This window comes from Prionailurus viverrinus, chromosome E2 (assembly GCF_022837055.1).
Source record: "Prionailurus viverrinus isolate Anna chromosome E2, UM_Priviv_1.0, whole genome shotgun sequence".
NCBI lineage: Eukaryota > Metazoa > Chordata > Mammalia > Carnivora > Felidae > Prionailurus > Prionailurus viverrinus.
In genome coordinates this window covers 37,102,582-37,126,532 of record NC_062575.1, presented here as the reverse complement: position 1 = coordinate 37,126,532, position 23,951 = coordinate 37,102,582, and the positions used below count along the sequence as shown (strand labels likewise).

The 23,951-nt window shown below is 35.5% G+C and overlaps 1 protein-coding gene across 1 annotated transcript in view; it reads right to left on the bottom strand.

Annotated features, from left to right (window-relative positions):
* ITFG1 (integrin alpha FG-GAP repeat containing 1) overlaps positions 1-23,951 on the bottom strand; it is a 354,402-nt gene that overhangs the window by 313,185 nt on the left and 17,266 nt on the right. Inside the window, exon 6 of the mRNA XM_047834578.1 lies at positions 4,597-4,691. Coding sequence (XP_047690534.1) covers positions 4,597-4,691 — 95 coding nt within the window. The remainder of the gene's footprint in view (positions 1-4,596; positions 4,692-23,951) is intronic.

Sequence of the window (23,951 nt, the reverse complement as noted above, 5' to 3'; positions counted from 1 at the left end):
AGATCGTGACCTGAGCTGAAGTCGGACGCTTAACCGACTGCGCCACCCAGGCGCCCCTGGTTATGTTTGTTAAATCAGTTAAAATCCAAAGTATCTGAGCAGTAAAATGTTCTTGGCTTTGCAAATATTATCTTCATAATGAAAATGCTCTAGCAAAACTGTATAACAATGTTGGAAGAGCAGAATAGGTGTTTGAAAACTGGTAAAAATGGGATGAAGGGGAAAATTTTAAAAAGGTATCCAATTAGAAAGGAGGAATAAAATTATCTCTGCTCACAGATGACATGATTTTATGTGTAGAAAACCTTAAAGATTCCACCAAAAAGTGTCAGAACTAATAAATGAATTCAGAAAATAGCAAGATGCAAAATTAACACACAAAAATTGGTTGCATTTCTACACAATGACAATAAAAAAATCCAAAAAGTAAATTAAGAAAACCACTTCATTTATAACAGTATTAAAAGAATAAATTCCTTAGGTATTAATCAAGGAGGTGAAAGACATAAAGTATGAAAATTATAAACACTGCTGAAATAAATCATTAAAAGACATAAATAAATGGAAACATAATCCACGTTCATCGATTGGAAGACAATATTGTTAAGATGTCAATATCACCCCAGGTGCCTGGATGGCTCAGTCAGTTGAACATCCAACTCTTGACTGTGGCTAAAATCATGATCTCATGGTTCGTGGGTTTGAGCCCCACTGACAGCACAGAGACTGCTTGGGATTCTCTCTCCCCCCGTCCCTCTGCCCCTCCCCAATGCATGCTCTCTAAGTAAATAAACTTTAAAAAATAAAAAAAAGATGTTAATATTCTCCAAAGTGATACAGATTCAGAATAATCCTTATCAAATTCGCAAGGGCATTTTTTTTCAAAAACAGGAAAACCTATCCTAAAATTCATATGGAATCTCAAAGGACACCAAATAGCCAAAACAATTCTGAAAAAGAACAAAGTTGAAGAACTCACACTTCCTGATTTCAAAATTTACTACATAGCTATAATAATCAAAATAGTGTGGTATTAGCATAAAGACAAATGTACATATAGACCGCTGGAATAGAATAAAGAGCCCAGAAATAAATTCTACTAGGGGTACCTGGGTGGCTCAGCTGATTAAGTGTCCAACTCTTAATTTTGGCTCAGGTCATGATCTCACAGTTTGTGCGATAGAGCCCTGCGTCAGGCTCCGTGCTGAGTGTGGAGACTACTTGAGATTCTCTCTCTCCCAAAATAAATAAACGTTACAAAAAAAAAAAAAAAAAAAAAAAAAAAAAAGAAAGAAAGAAAGAAAAGAAATCCTTCTTTTTTTTTTTTTTTGAAAAGAAATCCTTCTATACATCATCAAATGACTTTTAACAAGGGTGCCAAGATCATTCAATGGGGAAATGCCAAATCTTTTCAATAAATGGTGCTGGGAAAACTGGGTATCCATGCAAAAGAATGAGGCTGGACCCTTATCTAACACCATACACAAAAGTTAACACAAAATAGATAAAAGCTCTAAAAGTAAGAGATAAAAGTATAAAACTCTTATGAGAAAATATAGGGCAAAAGCTTCATGACACTGGACTTATTAATGATTTCTTGGATAGACACCAAAGGCAAGACAACAAAGAAACAACAGACAAGATGGACTTAATGAAAATTGACACCATCAATGGAGTAAAAAAGGCATCCCCCAAAATAAGAGAAACTATTTGCAACTCATGTAACTGTGAGGAAGAAATATTCTGAATAGAGAATAATTCACACTTGACAACACCAAAAAAAAAAAAAAAAAAAAAAAATCCAATTAAAAAATGGGCAAAGGACTTGAATAAACATTCCTACAAAGGAGATATGCAAATGGCCAATAAGGACATGTGAATGTTCAACATTATTAATCATTAGGGAAATTCATATCAAAACTATAATGAGATACCACCTTGCACCCATTAGGATAGCTACTATGAGAAACAGAAAGTAACAAATGTTGCCAAGTATGTAGAGAAATTGGAATCCTTGTACACTCTTGGTGGGAATGCAAAATGGTGTAGCTGCTGTGATGGTGGTTCCTCAAAATCTAAAAAAATAAGAATTACCATATGGTCCAGCAATTCTACTTCCAAAGCAACTGAAAGGTTTTCTAAGAGACGTTTTTGTGCATTCATGTTTATAGCAGTATTATTCACAACAGCTAAAACATGGAAGTAACCCAAAGGTCCATGAATGGATGAACGAATCAGCAAAATGTGGGATATAATATACACATTATTCATAATTATCCGTTATGAGTAATAATGAAGTATTCAGCTTTAAAGAAGAAGGAAATTGTGACATATGCCATAACATGGATGAACCTTGAGGACACTATGCTAAGTAAAGTTAAGTCAGTCACAAAATAATACTGTATGATTTCACTCATTTGATGTACTTAGGAGTAGTCAAAATCAGAGCCAGGACATAGAATAGGTGTTGCTAGAGGGTGAAGAAAGGGAATGAGCATTGCTTAATGAGTACACAGTTTCACTTTTATAAAATGAAAAGAGTTACATTGTAGGTCAACATTATGAGTGTATTTAATACTTCTGAACTGTATATTTAAAAATGGTTACGATGGCAAATTTTATGAGTATTAGAACACATTAAAAATATTTGGAAAAAAAATGGGGAGAAGGGGGAAAAAAATCCAGCATTTAACCTGCCTGTCTCAACTGTACCTCAGGTGACTAAAGCGCTAATGATGGAAGTTGCCTTTTTTATAAAATAGAAAATTCCAGATAATATACATATGAATGATAGGGTGCCACAATTTTGTTAACTCTTATTGAAATAATGGACATGACCATAAATATCAATAGCTGCTGACACTATTAGGAAAGCATTATAATGAATGGTCCATGCTGAGGAAAACTGAAGCCACTGATCAACCTTAACATCACAAAAGAGACAGAAGGTAAATCACCTACCTCTTAATGAACTGAAAGAAGTAGCAATACTACCTAGGAAGTATTCTTGATAACAACAACCACAAAAAAAAAAAAAGCGTCCAATTCTGATCAAGACTCCAAATTTAACTACTGGTTACTGGTTTTGAAGAAATACAGGGGACAGTGTCATATGCTAACCCCATGGGGATAAGAACTGGCAAAATCCAGAGTTTGAGACATCCTACAATACAAATAATGTTTTTATGTACCTTGCTTAGCTCCCGATTTGACAAAAACATTTAGGAGATAACAGGGGCATTTTGAATAGTGAGTATTTGATGATATTAAGAAATTATTAATTTTTTTAGGTCTGAAAATGATCTTGTTAAAAATAAAGAAGTCCTTACCATTTAGAGATACAGATTAAAATATTTACAAATGAAATGAAACAACATTCGGGATTCCCTTTGAAATTATCTGGGTAGCAGGGGCTTGTGGATGGTTGTAATAATGAATTAAGTATAGCCACACACTGATAATTATTGAAGCTAAGAGATAATTGCTTATATCATATTATTCTACTTTTGTATGTTTAGAATTTTCCACAGGGCACCTGGGTGGCTTGGTTAGTTAAGTGACTCTTGGTTTCAGCTCTGGTCATGATCTCACAGTCTGGGTTTGAGCCCCACGTTGGGCTCTATGCTGACAGTGCAGAGCCTGCTTGGGATACTCTCTCTCCCTCCCTCGATCTCCCCCTCCCCTACTTGCTTGTGCACACGTGCTCTCTCTCTCTCTCAAAATAAACTTAAAAAAAAAAAAAGAATTTTGCATAATAAAAAGTTGTAAAAAGCCTTTGAAAATTTTAAATTCATAAGCTAAATATTTTCTTATGATTAAATTTAGAGCATTTATCAATATTTTTTTTTAATTTTTAATTTTTATTTATTTTTACTTTTTTTGAGAGGGCACATGTGCATGGGGAAGGGGTAAAGGGAGAGGGAGAGACAGAATCTTAAGCAGTTCCACGCTCAGCATGGAGCCTGAAGTGGGGCTCAATCTCACAACAGTGAGATCATAACCTGAGTTGAAATCAAGAGGCACATGTTTAACCAACTGAGCCACCAGGTAGTACCCCTAGTCAATAATTTTTCAATTAAAGGGAAAGAAACATCGGGCAACAGGTGTCTAACTTATGAATTTGTTATAAGTGGAGAATCCAAAAATAACAAGTAAAGATTCATTTATTATATTTAGTACTTTTAATGTGTATTCAGTATCATTAACTTCCTTATAATCTTGTAACATTTTGGTTTTTACATTCAATTCAACACGATTTTTTTTTTTTTTTTTTTTTTTTTTTGAGAGAAAGAGAGGGTGCAAGTGAGCTAGGGGCAGCGAGAGACAGAGAATCCCACAAGGGGCAGAGACAGGGGGGAGAGAGAGAGAAGTCAGGGTCACCTGGGGCTCGTTTTACCCGAAGCAGGGCTTGAGCTCAACCAGTGTGGGACTTGAACTCATGAACTGTGAGATCATGACCTGAGCTGAACCCAGAAGTTTAACGACTGAGCCACCAAGGCGCCCTCAATAGGAAATTATTACTAAGAAAAGAGTAAATAAAATCTCATAATTCTTTGGCAGTTCTAAAGAAATATTTTACATTGATGTGCAACTTACCTGCTGTAAAATCTGCAGTCAGATCAATAAATGAATGAGAATGTGGAATTCGCATTTTACTTTTAGTGGTCAACGCAGGATGCCATGACAAATTCCTAAAAAAAAAAAATAATAATTTTCTTAAGGCAAACGTCAAATAAGCATTGTTTTAAAACAGAAAAATCTCCGGGGCGCCTGGGTGGCTCAGTCGGTTAAGCGTCCGATTTCGGCTCAGGTCTGATGTCACTGTTGGTGAGTGTAAGCCCCGCATCAGGCTCTGTGCTGATAGCTCAGAGCCTGGAACCTGCTTCAGATTCTGTGTCTCCCTCTCTCTCTCTCTGTGACCCTCTCCTGCTCACACTCTGTCTCTCTCTCTCAAAAGTAAATAAACATTATAAATAAATAAATAAATAAATAAATAAATAAATAAATAAATAAATAAAACAGAAAAATCTTTGCCTGTAAGATATTTTTAAAATTTATTGATTTTTGTTGAGATATTTCTCACACCATAAAATTCACTCTTTTAGAGTATCCAATTCAGCAGTTTTTAGTACAGTTTGCAACCATCACCACTAATGACTTTGAAAACATTTCATCACCTCAAAAAGAAACCCTGTATCCATTAGTTGCTTCCCATTCTCTTTTCCTTCCTGTCCTTGGCAACCAGTAATTTGCTTTCTATCACCTTGGATTTCCCTATTCTGGATATTACATATAAATGGAATCATAGAAAATGTGACCTTTTATGTCTGGTTTCTTTCACTTAGTATGCTAATTTCAGGTTCATCCGTGTTGTAGCATGTGTCAGTACTTCAGTACTTTAATGGCTGAATAATATTTCACTGTATGGCTACATTTTTTTGTTTATCCATTTTTCTGTTGATGGACATTTGACTTGTTTCCACTCTTGGCTATTATAAATAATGGGGTAATGAATATTTCATGTACAAGTTTTTATGTGGACATATGTTTTAAGTTTTTTTGGGTATATAAGAATTGCTGGATCACATGGTAATTGTATGTTTAACTGTTTGAAGATCAAACTGTTTTCTTACCAAGTGGCTTCACCATATTATGTTTTTAACTAGCAATGTCAGAGGGTTCCAACATCTACATCTCTTTATCAACATTTATTATTTATTGTCCTTTTGTTTTATTATAGCTATGCTAGAGGGTGTGTATCTCATGGTTTTGATTTGTATTTTCCTGGTGGTTAATGATGTTGAGCATGTTTTTATGTGTTTATTGGCCATTTGATCCTCTTCTTTGGAGAAAGGTCTATTCAAATCCTTTGCCTATTTTCAAATTAGATTATTAAATATAATGTTTTATTTTTGAGTTGTAAGAATTCTCACACTCTGCACATTGTCTTCTTACTTTCTTGATAGTGTCCTGTGATACACAGAAGTTTTAATTTTCATGAATCCAGCTCATCCTATTTTTTCTTTTTATTGTTCTTATGCTGTCATATCTAAGAATCCATTTCAAAATCCAAGTTCATAAAGATTTAGCCCCATGCTTTCTCCTGATAATTTTATAATTTAACTCTTATATTTGTCTTTGATCCTTTTAATTATAAAAAAGTGATTTAATATTATCATGGATCTTTTTTCAAGAGACTTTAGAATGATAATGATTACCTTTTATGAATATTAATCTTAACATTTTGAGCGAAGCAAAAGAATAAATTTAAAACCTTACCTCACACCATATATCAAAAATTAACTAAAAATGCATCAAAGGGCTGAAACTATAAAACTCTTGAATGAAAGCATGGGAAAATGTTGATGACCCTGGATTTGGAAATGATTTTTTAAATGTAACACCAAAAAAGGGGCACCTGGGTGGCTCAGCTGGTTAAGCACCAACTTCAGGTCAGGTCATGATCTCATGGTTTGTGAGTTTGAGCCTCACATCAGGCTTGCTGCTGTCTGCAAGTCAGTGCAGAGCCCACTTCAGATCCTCTGTACCCTCTCTCTGCCCCTCCCCCATGTGCACTCTCCCAATAAATATTTAAAAAAAAAAAAAAAAACCATCTTCAAATATAACACCAAAAGAATATGCCACAAAAGAAGAAATAGATGAATTAAGTTAATCAAAATTAAAAACCTTTGTACATCAGAGGATACTATCAGGGAACTGAAAAGACAATTTCATAGAATGGGAAAAAATACTTGCAAATATCTTACCTCTGATAAAGATCTAATATCTAGACTATATTCAAAACTTTTACAACTCAATAATAAAAACGTGATTAAAAAATGGGCAAAGGACTAGATATTTCTCCTAAGAATACACACAAATAGCTACTAAGCATGTCAAAAGATGCTCACCATCATTAGTCATTAAGAAATTGTAAAAGAAGACCATAATGAGAAACCACTTCACAATCACTATGATCGCCAAGAATCAAAAGCCAAGTTAAGTGTTGGGGATGAGTTGAAGAAATAGGAAATCTCATATACTGTTGGTGGGAATATAAAATGGTGCATTAGTTGTGGAAAACAGTTTGGAAACAGCGTGGAAAACAGGTCTTCAAAAAGTTCTTTCAAAAAGTGGAACACAGAGTTAACACATAATCGCATTTCTACACTTGGGTATATACCCAAAACAATGGAAGACAGGTATTCAAACAAATACTAGTACATGAATGCCTATTCACAAAAACCTGTAAATAACCTAAATGTCCACCAATGGATGAATGAATAAACAAAATACCATCTATTCATACAGTAGAAATATTATTCAGTCAGAGGCATGTGGGTGGCTCAGTCAGTTAAGTGTTTGACTTGGGCTCAGGTCATGATCTCACGGTTCATGAGTTTGAGCCCTGCATTGGGCTCTCTGCTATCAGCACAGAGCCTGCTTCTGATCTTCTGTCTTCCTCTCTCTCTGTCCTTCCTCTGCTCTCTCAAAAATAAACATTAAAAAAATATTATTCAGTGATAAAAAAACTAAAGTACTGATACATGGTACAACATGAATGAACCGTTAACACATTATGCTATGTGAAAGAAGCCAGACACAAAAGGTCACATCTTGTATGATTTCACTTAGATAGAGAGAAAGTAGATTCGTGGTTGCCAAGGACTAGAGGTGGGGGGGGGGGGGGGAGGGAAAATGATTGCTTAATTGGTACAGGGTTCCCTTTAAGAATGATGAAAAGCTGCTGGAAGTAGGTGATGGTTGTAAAACATTGTAAATATACTAAATATAATTAAATTGTATACTTCATATAGCTAATTATAGGTTATATAAATTTTATTTCATTATAAAAAAATAGTACATACTTTTCATATATTCCTCATCTAGTTTCCCCTAATACAACCATAGAATTATAAAACCATGAAGGTTACACTAGTAGACTGTTATGAACTATAGAAGAAGTTTAAATAAAATAATTTCTCTATTCCTCATCAGTAGAACACACTCCAGTGTCAAAGGGATTCCCATTTATGAAGGCCCCACTTTATTTTTCTTAGTGGTATCTGTGTACACTTTTCTCTACTAATAGCACGTTTTAAGATGCAAGCTCTTCTGGATATCCTGATTCAGAAATATTTCTATCTATATCACCTAACCAGGACATGGCTCCCAAGTAGTGGCTGAAATGAATCATGGTCCAAACAGCAAATAACTTGCTGGACTACATTATACTTTCAAGTAGCATCACCTATTCTTCTCTACCTCTAGTAAGAACATGCTACTTTTTAAAAAAATAATATGTTCCAGTGAAATATGGAAGCACAGATGTCATCTCCAAAGATAAATTTAAGGCTAAGTAAGTCCAAATTAATTGTCAACATAGCATCCAATTGACTGGAGAGCAAACAAGGTTTATTTGAATTTGGTTTTGATGTATTGGGAAAGCAGAGAGAAAAAATTGACTAATTTGCTCTTGGCAGGTAGAATCTGGGAGAAAGAATAACAATCATCAGGAGAATATTCTCCCTGCACAAAGGGTCTAAGTTCTACAAACAGTAACCTCTTCCCTATAGCCTTCTTCCACATTTTTTAGCATACAGTAGGCCTCATCTGTTAACTAAACAAGACAGTAAAAACAAAACTAAGCAATGTTCGTATACCTTGATTTTATTTTTTAACCCAAATCCCATAATAAAAGGTTATGGCAATAAAATATTAAAATAAAGTGAGAAATCATATTCAGCATTAGCATTCATGTCATGTTCTTTTTTCACACTACACAACATGAGAAATGCCTAAAATAATTTCAATCAAGTCCAATTTAATAATGGCTGGTTCATTTCTTTTTAAGATAGACCATTTATTCATAAGTTCTTTAAATTCTAAGCATTGAAGTATTTTCAATTACTAACAAAATAATCAGATGCAGGTTAGAGAAATTCTACAAGTTTAACCCAAAGTCATTTCAGAAGAGTTTCCTAATGTTCTCAACAAGTTTGTAATTACAGGCCAAAAGTAAATTAAAAAACACAAGCTTCTATAGAATTGAGCTCAATAAAGTTAATCATGTGGTCGTTTTTAATTACTACCTGAGAAATTATCGATCTCATTCCCTAAAGAATTTTTTATAGGTATGCTTTGAAATTAATTACCATTAGAATTTTGGAAAACTTCAACTAACTCCTAGAAACTACTTGACAAAAATGTACATTTCAAATAAAGATTCCAGAAGAGTGATAAAGCAAAAATTATGAAGTGGCAGACTATAGGCCCAATTCAACATGAAAATGTGTTTTATTTAGCTCACACATTGTTTTAAATATTCTGAATTCACTGGTAAAGCTTAAATTTAAAAAATCAGATTTCACATAAAAATCTGGATTTCCAGGTTCTCTTGAAATACCTGGTCAGGTAACCAACTAGCTCTTTTTAGACAGATTTATAGTGTTTATGGGCAGGTGAAGTCCCAACCTTCTCAAACTGCTTCGCTCACTTTGGTTTCCTTCTGGGTCCCCTTAGACATTTGAGTTGCAACTCTTAACAAAATACTAATTATAATCTTGCTTTCTGGAACATTTCAAATCAATAGTCAAGGTCTTCATAGTATTTTAAGTTTTATACTTGTTGCCTATACTCTGTTAATTTACAGTAATGTCTCTTAAAAGGCAGTTAACTTGATCCTTATACTTTATAGTTTATTGTGGGGGGAGAAGGGAAGAGCTATTATTTCTTTTTGTGGAGCACTGTAAGATGGCTGAAAATTTAATGTACATACAGTTGTATATCAGAATTCAATTGTTTAAAAATTTACAGTTGAAAATAAAACTAATCTCTCCCTACTTTTACTGTTGTTCTTTGTGTGTATCACTTTTTCAATAAGAAGCAACAGATACCATCTTTAGAAGCAACTATGTTCATATAAACTATAATCTTCTCATATACGTGCTCAACTTCATTTGAAAGCAAAGGTCACAAATACAAACTGTTCTGATTACAAAGGAAGAAACAGCAGAGATGATAAAATGGGCAGTTCTGAACCATGTTGAGTCTATTTGTTGACATTTCTTGACCTCTGTAGAAAATTCCAATTATTAGCTCCCTACCAACCCCACAGGAAACATAATTATGTCAAGGTGTTCTAATTTGTGGGCACCATTACCCTTAATAACAAAGAATAGCATTTATCAAAAGATGAATTTAAATGTAATTAATGTCAGCTGTAGCTTTTGGTTGTCTATGGTAACTGCTCTTTGAAATGACTGGTAATCCACCCACTTTTCAATGATCAGTCTATACTGAATTATCATTATTTTAGATAACCAGATAGAAGCAGTTACCAGGAAATGGGTCTTAGCATGCCTCACCAAGCTCCCTAGTTCTTTAGTCCAGTGGTCTTCAAACATTTTTGCTAAGATAGGCTCCAAAGTAATTTTTAAAAACCATGTATGCCTTCACACATTCAAGTGCATTTTTAAAAAATGTAATCTAAATATTTTCATCAGTTTAAACAGCTATAAATATGTAACTTTCAAATCCATTAGAATTATTGAGATTTTAAAATATACTTAAAAAAATTTTTTTAAGTTTTATATATTTATTTTGAGAGAGAGAGAGAGAGAGAGAGAGAGAGCATGAGCAGGGGAGGTGGAGAGAGAGAATCCCAAGTAGACTCCACACTGTCAGTGTGGAGCCCTGATGTGGGGCCCGAATTTACGAACCATGAGATCATGACCCGAGCTGAAAATAGGAGTTGGACGCTCAATCGACTAAGCCACTCAGGAGCTCCTAAAATAATTATTCTTAAAAGTATATCTGTGGAATATAAATACCATACTGAATTTTTGTTCAGCATCATCCACACACACAAAAATCACATGAGAAAGACGGCGTGAAAAATTGGGGGAGGAGGACCCTAAACTCACCTCATCCCACATACACAACTAGATAACACTCACATTAGTGTAAATAACCCAGGAAACAATCCAAAGATTGGCAGAACTCCAAAACTAAATATAGACAAGTGGCCACTTCTAAGAAGATAGGAAATGCAGAGACACAGTGGGGAGCCAAAAGGACCCACAGGACTGTTCACAGGAGGGAGAGATACTGTAGGGAGACAAACAGACTCTCACAACAGGAAGTTCCCACAGAGAAGAAGAATCTCCCTAACATTTGGCTTTGAAAACCAGAAGGGCCAAATTTCATGAGTTCTTACAATCAGCAGGATTAAAACTTGAAACCTCAAAAATTAGAGTCTCTACTCTGGGGGAGCTGGGAAGGCAAGAGAAAACTGAGTCACTGCCCTTAAAAACATGGCACAATAAACAGCCTGAGGAGATACAACACAGAAGCAGCAGTTTGAAAAGTGCCAGGGTCATATAGAAGGGAAATTTGTTTATACTAATTTCAGAGTGTGTGCTGGAGGGGCAGGCCAGGAGGGGAGACTTCTCTGGGAACAAAGAGGATGGCAGGTGCCATTTCCCTCTCCTACTTCCCAGCATAAATACATGTCCACCTGCGGGGACTGGTGCAGTGCCAACACTCTCGATCTAACTTGCTTATACCACAAGTCCTGCTCCCACAGGTCCCTTCTCCCAGAGGACCCACACAAACCTTGCTAACACTGCACACCTGCCCCCACATACTTTGTGGATCTGTTCCCTCCAAACCAGGCGGCCTCAGTACTGGTGACTGCAGCTTCCCTCCTGCAAAGGACCTGCCTGCAAACCTCTCAAAAACTTCAGGTCCTACTCCAACACACTTTGCAGATCCACACCCTCAGATACTCTCTTGGCCAGTGCACATCCAAAACAACCAAAGGCCTGGTAGTGTGCAAGCAGTCCTGCCCAAAGTCAGAACAACTCCAAAGTAACTTCTGCCTCAGAAAGGGGGAAAGATAATCCCACACACACCAGTCAGATTAGGGACCCAGCAGTGGGCTGGAGACAGACAGCTGGTCTTTGTGCAGTCCCAGCCCACCAATCAAAGCTTCAGGACACAGGGATGGGATCCTGCAGTTTGGTGTTACTGCACCTCTGACAAATGCCTGGTCTGACTAAACTAGTAACACAGGGACCAAACACTGCCCACAACAGACCAACAGAGCCATTGCCTGGACTGAAGGCAAAAGTGGCTCAGCCACAAAAGCAGGGCAAAGGCAACACAAATAGGAGAAATTCCTGAAGTGCTAGGTTCTGGTGAACAGGGGACACTACATGACCTCTTCCTCATAAGGACACAACTTTCAAGAGCAAGAGATGTAGCTAACTTTGCTAACATATAGAAACAGACTGGAGATTTAGGCAAAATGAGAAGAGAGAGGAATATGCCCTGAATGAAAGAACAGGACAAATCACAGCAAGACACCTAAGCAAAACAGAGATAAGTAATATGACTGATAGAGAATTTAAACTAATGATCATAAAGATACTCATTGGGTTTAAGAGTGTAGGACCTCAATGAGAACCTAAACAAAGAGACAGAAACCATGAAAAAGAACCAATCAGACTCAATAACTGAAATTAAAAATATACTAGAAGTAATCAATAGTAGAGTAGAGGAAGCAGAAGACCAGATCAGCAACTTGGAGGACTGAGTAATGGAAAGCAAGCAAACTGAACAGGAGAGAGGAAAAAAGATAATACAAAATGAGAATAGACTTAGGGAACTCACCAACAACCATCAAATGTACTAACATTCCCATTATAGGGATCCCAGAAGAAGAAAAGAGAGAATAGGGGGCAGAAATTTTATCTGAATAAATAGCTGAAAACTTCCCAAATGTGGGGGAAGAAAACATATTCAGACTCAGAAGGCACAGAGATCTCCCAACAAACAAACCCAAAGAGGTCCACACCATGACATAATATTAAAATGACAAAAAGTAGTTAGGGAGAATTTTAAAAGCAGAACGAGAAAAAGAAAACAGTTACAGAGGAAACCCCATAAAGCTATCAGCTCATTTTTCAACAGAAACTTTGCAGGCCACAGGGAATGGCATGATATATTCAAAGTACTGAATGGAAAAATCTTCAGCCAAGAATGCAACAAGACTACCATTCAGGATAGAAGGACAGATAAAAAGTTTCTCAAAGTTAAGGAATTCATGACCATTAAACCAGCCCCACAAGAAATCTTTAAGGGGACTCTTTGAATAGAAAGGATAGAATATAAGTAATAGCAAGAAAAGTAGGAAGCACAAAAGCAGAAAAATAAGTATATTGTAAAAATCAGTCAAGGGATTCACAAAATAAAAGGAAGTAAAGCATACTTTACCACATACCTAAAATGTGGGGGTGGGGGGGCAAGGAGCAAACAATGGTTCAAACTTAAGTGAGCACCAGCTTAATATAGACTGCTATATGCAGAAGATGTTACATACAAAGCAAATGGTAACCACAAATCAAAAACCAGAAAAAAGATTTACAAAAAATAAAGGGAAAGGAATCTAAGCATACCACTAAAGAAAGCCAACTAGCCATGAGAGAAAAGAGCAAGAGAGGAAAGGAGATAACTACAAAAACAACCATAAAACAAGGAATAAAATGGCAACTAAGTACATAACTATCAATAATTACTTTGAATGTAAGTGGACTTGACACTCCAATCAAAAGACATAGGGTGAGGGGTGCCTGGGTGGTTCAGTCGGTTAAACGTCTGACTTTGGCTCAGGTCATGATCTCAAGGTTCATGAGTTTGAGCCCTGCATCTGGCTCTGTCCTGACAGCTTGGAGCCTGAAGCCTGCTTCGGATTGTGTCTCCTTCTCTCTCTGCCCCTCCCCTGTTCATCCTCTGTCTTTCTCTGTCTCTCAATAATAAATAAATGTTAAAAATAATTTAAAAAGCCAATATTCCTGATGAACACAGATGCAAAAATTCTCAATAAAATACAAGCAAATTGAGTCAAGACAATACATGAAAAAATCCACCAAAAAACTCCACCAAAAAACTGCCAGAACTGTAACACAAATTCAGTAAAGTTGCAGGATACAAAATCTACACACAGAAATCTTTGCATTTCTACATACCAATAATGAAGCAGCAGAAAGAGAAATGAATGAATCTATCCCATTTACAACAGCACCAAAAACCCTAAGATACCTAGGAATAAACCTACACAAAGAGTTAAAGACCTGTACTGTCTACACAACATTCATGAAAGAAACTGAAGGTAACACAAAGAAATGAAAAGAGACATTCTATGCTTATGGATCAGAAGAACAAATACTGTTAAAATGTCTATACTACCCAGAACAATCTACACATTTAATGTAATCCCTATCAAAATAGCAACAACATTTTTCACAGAGCTAGAGCAAACAATCCTAAAATTTGTATGGAACCACAAAAGACCCTAAATAACCAAAGCAAAAGCAAAGCTGGAGGAGGCATCACAATTCTGCACTTCAAGTTATATTACAAAGCTGTGGTAATCAAAACAGTCTGTACTGGCACAAAAACAGACACAGGCAGTAGAACAGAAGAAAAAAACACAGAAATGAACCCACAACTATATGGTCAATTAATCTTCACCAAAGCAAAAAGGAATATCCAAGTCTCTTCAACAAATGATGTTAGGAAAACTGGAAAGCAACATGCAAAAGAATGAAACTGGACCACTTACTTACACCATACACAAAAATAAATTCAAAGGATTAAAGACCTAAATGTGAAACCTGAAACTATAAAAATCCTAGAGATAACTTCTTTGATATCAGCCATACAAACTTCTTTCTAGATACATCTCCTGAGTCAAGGGAAGCAAAAGCAAAAGTAAACTATTGGGACTTCATCAAAATAAAAAGCTTCTACACAGTGAAGGAAACAATCAACAAAACCAACATGCCTATGGAATGGGAGAAGATATTTGCAAATGACATATTTGTTAAACAGTTACTATCCAAAATATATACAGAATTTATACAACTCAATACTCAAAAAATAATAATCCAACTAAAAATGGACAAAAGACATGAGTACACATATTTCCAACAACATACACATGAAAAAGTGCTCTACATCACTGATTACCAGGGAAATAAAATCAAAGCTACAATGAGATATCACCTCAAACCTGTCAGAATGGCAAAATCAACAACACAAGAAACAACAGGTGTTGGCAAAGATGTGGAAAAAGGGGGACCCTCTTGCACTGTTGGTGGGAATGCAAGCCAGTGCATCTTGGGAAAACACTATGGAAGTTCCTCAAAAAGTTAAAAATACAACTACCCCATGATCCAGCAATTGCACTACTAGCTATTTACCCAAGGTATATACAAATATTAATTCAAAGGGATACATACATCCCCATGTATAGTAGCATTATGTACAATAGCAAATTATGGGAACAGCCCAAATGTCTATCAACTGATGAATGGATAAAGAAGATGTGGTATGTATATACAATAGAATATTACCCATAAAAAGAACAGAATCTTGTCATTTGAAATAATATGGATGGAGCTAGAGAGTATTAGGCTAAGTGAAGTAAGTCAGAGAAAGACAAGTACCATATGATTTCACTCAGATGTGGCATTTAAGAAACAACAAAAAAGCAAAGGGGAAAAAAAAAAAAAAGAGAAGGAGGCAAACCAAGAAACAGACTCTTAAGTACACAGAACAAACTGATGGTCACCAGAAGGGAGCTGGGTGAGGGAATGGGTTAAACAGATGATGGGGAATAAGGAGTGCACTTGTGATGAGCACTGGGTGATGTATGGAATCATTGAATCACTATATTGTATACCTAAAATTAATATTATACTTTATGGTAACTAACTGGAATTTAAATAAAAACTTAAAATGAGTGAGAGAACTACAGATCAATATTCTCTGATGAACATAGATGCAAACATCTTCAACAAAATATTAGCAAACTGAACCCAAGAACATATTAAAAAAATCATCTACCACAATCAAGTGTGGGATGCAAGAGGGGTTCAACATTGGCAATATCACAATAAGAGAAAGGATAAAAACTATATGATCATTTCAATAGCTGTGGAAAAAGCATTTGACAAGGTACATTTATTCATGATAAAAAACCTCAACTGAGTAGGTTTAGAGGGAACATACTTTAACATAATAAAGGCCATATATGAAAAACCCACAGCTAACATCCTATTCAATGGTGAAAAACTGACAGCTTTTCCCCTAAGATGAGGAACAAGACAAGCTGTTCACCACTTTTATTCAACATAGCAATAGCAGTCCTAGCCACAGCAATCAGACTATGTTTATGAATAAAAGGCATCCAAATCAGTAGGGAAGAAGTAAAACTTTTTCTATTTGCAAATGACGTGATACTATACATAGAAAAAAATGCCTAGACTAGAATTGATAAATCAACTCAGTAAGGTCACGGGATACAAAATCAATACACAGAAATCTGTTGCATGTCTATATACTAATAATGGAGCAGCAGAAAGATAAATTGGGAAATTAGGAAAACAATCCAAATTACAATTGCACCAAAAATAATAAAATACCTAGGAAAAAACTTAATCAAGGACGTGAAAGACCTGTACTCTGAAAACTATAAAACATGATGAAAGAAATTAAAGACAACACAAATAAAAGATAGTTCATGTTAATGGATTGGAAGGACCAATATGATTATAAAGTCCATACTACCCAAAGCAACCTACGCACTTCAGGCAATCCCTATGAAAATACCAACAGCATTTTTCACAGAAGTATTGACAAAAATGTGGAGAAAAAGGAACCATTGTGTACTGTTGCTAAGAATGCAACAGGTGCAGCCACTATGGAAAAGAGTATGGAGGTTCCTCAAAAAATTAAAATAGAACTACCCGTAATCGCACTAGTGGGTATTTACTCAAAGAATACAAAACCACTAATTTGAAAAGATATAGACACCCCCAGATTTGTTGCAGAATTATTTATAATGGTGAAATTATGGAAGCAGCCAGTGTGCCCATTGATAGATGAATGGATAAAGATGTGGTATATTTATATAATAGAATATTATTCAGCCTTAAAAAAGAATGAAATCTTGCCTACTGCAACAACATGGATGAAACTAGAGTGTAATACTAAACAAAATTAAGTCAGTCAGAGAAAGACAAATACATGATTTCAGTTACATGTGGAATTTAAGAAACAAATCAAAGAAAAAAGGAAAGAATAAATTAAAAAATCCAGAGTCTTAAACATAAAAAATAAACTGATGGTTACCAGAGGGGGATGGAGGATGGGTAAAACAGGTGAAAAGAGATTACATTTTTTTTAAATGTTTATTTTTGAGAGAAAGAGAGAGAGAGAGAGAGAGAGAGACAGAGCCCGAGTGAGGGAGGGGCAGAGAGAGAGAGTAAGACACAGAATCTGAAGCAGGCTCCAGGCTCTGAGCTGTCAGCATAGAGCCCGAAGTGGGGCTCAAACCCATGAACCGCAAGATCATGACTTGAGCTGAAGTCGGATGCTTAACCCACTGAGCCACCTAGGCACCCTGATTACAATTATCTTGATGATCTCTGAATATAGAATTGTCGAATCATTATATTATATACTTGAAACTAATAAGACACTGTGTGTTAACTATAGTAGACTTAAAAAAAATATATGAGAATGAGGTCTTCTTTAATTATACATCTTTCCCTTTATCCTTGACTTTGTAATTCTATTCCATCTCTTAGAGAACTTTATCATGAACCAGAATGTTTTCATATCTGAAGCAATTTTAGTGGTCACTATATCTATCATACATCTATGAAGAAATGTATGTCTACAAATTGATAAACAAATTAAAATTGGTATTTAAGTTGGTTTTGTTTATATATCCAAGTGTTAAAAGAGATCTCTTTGCAGTTGAATTATTTTAACTATTAGTGTACAACTGATGAAAACACCTATTATATAGTTTGATAATTTATTAAACAAAATGTAAAATTTTATTAGAAATGCATTTTTTGAAGAGATGACCAGGACTTTAAAATACATTATTCATCCTTATAATAACATGACGTTACTAGAATGAGACAGTAGTCAGTATAAAGTCTATTCCTACTCTTCATCTTTATAGATATAAATGCTAAGAAATCTCGTTCATAAAGTTTTAAAACATCTCCCCGAAGATGATTCTTATTTAGGTATGGTAAAAATATTGAGACTATATATTTTTAAAATATTAGACATACTTTATAAATAGATATTGAAATATTTCTAGATTAAAAATATCTTGGCTGTGGGTTAGAAGAGAGAAATGAGGGGAAGATGTGAAAGAAAAAAGACAGACCAAGTGTTGATAAATAAGTGTAACTGCCTGACAGGTACATTATAAGCAAATTAATTGTCCCATTCTCTGTACCTTGCATACCTTTAAAATTTTCCATAATAAAAGTAAAAAACAAATTAGAACTGCTGAATTAATTCATTCTATTTATGGAGAATGTCTGCCGTATAATCCAATCAGCAAAGCCAGTTCTCACTGCCAAATGAATGTCATTTTCCATCAGAGTCTGACTTCAGTTTTTCAATTCAAATACTTATGGGGCGTCTGAGTGGTTCAGTCACTTAAGCATTTGACTTCGGTTCAGGTCATGACCTCATGGTTTGTGAGTTTGAGCCCCTGTCGGGTGAACTCGAGCCCAAGTTGGGTGAGCACAAGTGCCATGTCAGGTGAGTCCCGCGTCCCTTTCCCTTTCCCTCTCTCTTTCTCTCTCTGACCCTCTTGGATTTCTCCCGCTCTCCCTCTTTCTCTCACTGTACCCCCCCCTTTAAAAAAAAAAAAAAAATATATATATATATACACACATATGTGTGTGTGTGTGTTAACACATCTTTCAAGGAATATGATTAAAAAAGCTGAGAAAAGTATAAGCAGTCAAGATTAAAATAATATAGTTCTTATAAAACTGACCTATTTTTATAAAATAGGTAATACAAACAAGGCAGTAAGGCAACACGCTGTTTTTCAATTAATACAGCAATGCAATATAGCTAAAATAATTTATAATACAAGAAGCATGGTAAAAGAAGTTAGTTCTTCATTAAATGTGCATGAATATTGACCTCTGGTCTGGAATAATTCAATAAAAGTTGAATATAAAAAAATAAAAAAAATTGAGTATAAAAATGAGAAACAACACTGTTTTTTCTCATTTCTTTCGATAGAAGAAATGTTTCCTATGACTTTAATAAATGAGAAAGGTATATACTGCAAAAAACTACCTGGCTCAGGAGCCAGCATGTAAATTTAATTTTTATTAAGAGAAAGAAAATAATAAACATCCCAAAAAGACATAATGAGATGCTTGACTTTAAATGGAATTTTCTTGATATGATTTGATAAAATAGGTTTCAGCTACATGACAGAAAAATGCATACCAAATATGAAGGAAATTATATAAAAGTTTTATCCATACATTTGGTAGTCCAAGAGAACATTCCAGTCACATATAACATAATCACTGTCATCATCTAAAACTACATTGGGATGAAACTACCTTTCTTCCAGTTAATGTTGTATCCTAGGGACAGAGTACTAAGAAAAGCTGAAAGGTCTGCTTTGTGGAATTCAGTATTTATTATGGGTGCTTTTTGCTTTGCTCTCCCAGGGCTCTCTCAACAGTAACAGATTTTTGACAATAGCCATGGAATGGAAGAGGCAAAGTCATTAAAATAAAACTGTCATTACTCCCACAACCCTATTCTACCACATCTGAATTCAGAATATCTCACTGTCGATCAAAATGTTCCCTTCTGCAGCCAAGCTTCATCTTAAGTGACATAGGTATCATGAAATAGAAATACAGGAAACAGTTTAGTATAGCTGTGTTTGGTGCCCTATGGGTTTTTACTCTCCAGGAAATGCATCAGTAAAATTTAGGAAGGGTAAGGAATATGGCATTCTCATATGAAGGAGGAGAAAGTTATAATGAAAACAGGTACATTCTCAGGCACATCAATTTTGGGTAAGAGTACCTTTGAACCTGAGGATCTAGAAAGTGATTTACTTAAATGATTTGTTTGCATGTTTGTTGGTAGGTCTTCACTTATGGTAAAGTAAATACACACAGACTACTATGTTGTATTTCTAAAGATGATCACATTATTTCAATTCTGCCATGCCCACACATACAGGTAGTCTATAATCCTCCAATCCCCTTGAATCTTAGCTAGTTCCTTGATCTATTTTGACTAATAGAATGCAGCACAAGTGATGTTGTTTAACTTCTAGGACTGGATCTGGAAGAGATCTATAGCTTTTACCTACACCTCTCGGAATGCTCCTTCTTAGAAAACAGACACTATGCTATGAGGAAGTCCAAGCCAGCCATGTAGGAGCACCACCACAGGCCCTCTGTGACTACAGCGATGGTAATGGCTGTACAGAAATAAAGGCAAGAGTACAGGCTTTAGAATTTGGAAGACCAAGATTCAAATCCCAGATCTACCACTTATTTTTATATTCTAAGCTTGTAATGGTCACTTCACCTCTGAATTAGCCTCTTTAAGCAGCCTCTCTAAAAGAGCCTCTTTAGCCTCACAAATTATCTGCTATGAGAAAAAAATATAAGACAAGTGAGGTAAAGTGCCAAGCCCAGAGTTACCAAAAGGCCTGTTTAAGGTTTTCTTTTTTCTCTTCCTTGCTCATCCAACCCCAAGCCCCAAGTCTCAGATAAGCTGTGCAACCCCATGGTATGCCTCTCCTGGAGGGGCACAGTGAGGAGCAGAATCTAGGGAAGGTGGATCAAGAAGCATCACTGGAGAACAAAGTTACCCTGGCAACATGTGATGGGCCATTCACACACGCTGGGTCTGTGTTAGAACTCAAAGGTGTGGGATGGACCAGGTAAATCTTAAGGACCTCACAGAAATAACACGTCCATAGGAGAAAATATGGAGATTTTTTTCAGCCATATTCTTATTTTGTCCCAGTATTCCTACCTCCATACAGTATGCATCATAATATTATATCTAGGAGACATGCCAAGCTGTTATAGTTCCTAGGGCAGGGAGATACAACAACAGGATAGGAAGTCTGAAGAGAAGCATAGGCCTGCACAGCTGAAGTGACTCAGGACCATTGTGGAACTCAGGAACTACAGCTTAGAGCCTAGGCCTGCATACTGGTAAAAATCATGTATTTGTAGGGCATTTTGAATAGCAAATACATTTTTTAAAAGTGTAATAGAAATCTAACGAAAGAGATTTAACCTGTATTTTCAGAAATAATAAACTATTTTGACTCATTTTACACTAAATTAGAATAGTATTACTAATCTTACTCCAAGTCTGTGTATCCACAGTTTCTCTATGTTTTTCTTTTTCCAATTTTTTTTACTACGTGAAATGTACATGACATCAAATTTAGCATCTCAATCATTTTTAAGTATACAGTTTAGTGTATTCTATGCTTGTTTTAAAGTGGACTTTTTTCGGGGCGCCTGGGTGGCGCAGTCGGTTAAGCGTCCAACTTCAGCCAGGTCGCGATCTCGCGGTTCGGGAGTTCAGGCCCCGCGTCGGGCTCTGGGCTGATGGCTCAGAGTCTGGAGCCTGTTTCCGATTCTGTGTCTCCCTCTCTCTCTGCCCCTCCCCCGTTCATACTCTGTCTCTCTCTGTCCCAAAAATAAATAAACGTTGAAAAAAAAAATTTAAAGTGGACTTTTTTCAATACATATGCAAGAAATAATGAAATATAAAAATAGTTTACTCTCAAAGAAGGAAACAAAACTTTGATGTATACTAATGGAAAGAGGCTGAAGCCAAGACATTTAAAAATATCATCAGTATTCATAATGACTTGTTACTATCAAAATTTGCACAGAAACTATAAAACTATGCTTTCTCAAAAGAAGTTGATTATCTTTCTGAATGATTACTACAAATACATATCTAAAAATTGTAAGATTTAACTGAAAGCAAAGTGAGTAAACCTTAAGAATAATATCTTAAATCACAAACATAAATAGACCCACTGATAATAATAATGTAATAGTAGGGGACTTCAATATCCCACTTACAGCAAAGGATGGATACTCTAAGGAGAAAATCAACAAGGAAACAATGGCTTTCAATGATACACTGGACCAGATGGACTTAACAGGTACATTCAGAACATTTCATCCTAAAGCAACAGAATACACATTCTTCTCGAATGCACATGGAATGTTCTCCATAATAGATCACATACTGGGACACAAATCAGCCCTTGACAAGTACAAAAAGATCAAAATCATACCTTGCATATTTTCAGACCACAACACTATGAAACTCAAAATCAACCACAAGAAAAAATTTGGAAAGACCATGAATACTTGGGAGATTAAAGAACATCCTACTAAAGAATGAATGGGTTAACCAAGAAATTAAAGAGGAAATTAAAAAGTACATGGAAGCCAATGAAAATGAAAACAAGACAGCCCAAAAACTCTGGGATGTAGCAAAGGTAGTCATAAGAGGGAAGTATATAGCAATCCAGGCGTTCTTAAAGAAGGAAGAAAGGTTTCAAATATACAATCTATCACTACACCTTAAAGAGATGGAAAAAAACAGCAAAGAAAGCCCAAAACCAGCAGAAGATGGGAAATAATAAAGATTGGAGCAGAACTCAATGATATCAAAATAAAAATAAATAAATAAATAAACCAGAACAGGAGCCGATTCTTTGAAAAAATTAACAAAATTGATAAACAACTAGCCAGAATGATCAAAAAGAAAAATGAAAGGACCCAAATAAAATCATGAATGAAAGACGAGAGATCACAAACAAACAACACTGCAGAAATACAAACAATAATAAGGGAACATTATGAGCAAATATATGCCAATAAAATGGGCAATATAGAAGAAATAGACAAATTCCTAGAAACATATAAACTCCCAAAACTGTAATAGGAAGAAAGAGAAAAACTGAACAGACCCATTAAAACCTGTAAAGAGATTAAATCAGTAATCAAAAATGTCCCAACAAACAACAGCCCAGGGCCGGATGGCTTTCCAGGGGTATTCTACCAAACATTTAAAGAAGAGTTAACACCTATTCTTTTGGAGATGTTCCCAAAAATAGAAATGGAAGAAAAACTTTCAAACTCATTCTACAAGGCTCCCAAAGCAATCTACCCATCCAATGCAATCCCTATCAAAATAACACCAGCATTCTTCACAGAGCTAGAACATACAATCCTAACATTTGTATGGAACTAGAAAAGACCCCAAATAGCCAAAGTAATGTTGAAAAAGAATACCAAAGCTGGAGGCATCACAATCCCAGATTTCAAGATGTATTACAAAGTTGTAATCATCAAGACAGTATGGTACTAGCACAAAAACAGACACACAGACCAATGGAACAGAATAGAGAACCCAGAAATGGACCCACAAAGGTATGGACAATTAATCTTTCACAAAGCAGGAAAGAATATCCAATGGAAAAAAGACAGACTCTCCAGCAAATGGTGTGGGGAAAACTGAACAGTGACATGCAGAAGAATGAAACTGGACCACTTTCTTACACCATACATACAAAAAAACTCAAAATGGTTGAAAAGAACTAAATGTGACCCAGGAAGCCATCAAAATCCTAGAGGAAAAACAGGCAACAATGTCTTTGACCTCAGCTGCAGCAACTTCTTACTTGACATGTCTCAGGAGACAAGGGAAACAAAAGAAAAAATGAACTATTGGGACCTAATCAAGATAAAAAGCTTCTGTAGGGCAAAGGAAACAATCAGCAAAACTAAAAGGCCACCGATGGAATGGGAGAAGATATTTACAAATGAAATATTAGATAAAGAGTTACTATCCAAAATCTATGAAGAACTTATCACAATACCTAATAAAAAAATTATCCAGTGAAGAAATGGGCAAAAGACATGAACAAATACTTTTCCAAAGAAGACATCCAGATGACTAACAGACACATGAAAAGATGCTCAACAACAGTCATCATCAGTTAAATACAAATCAAAACCACAATGAGATACCAC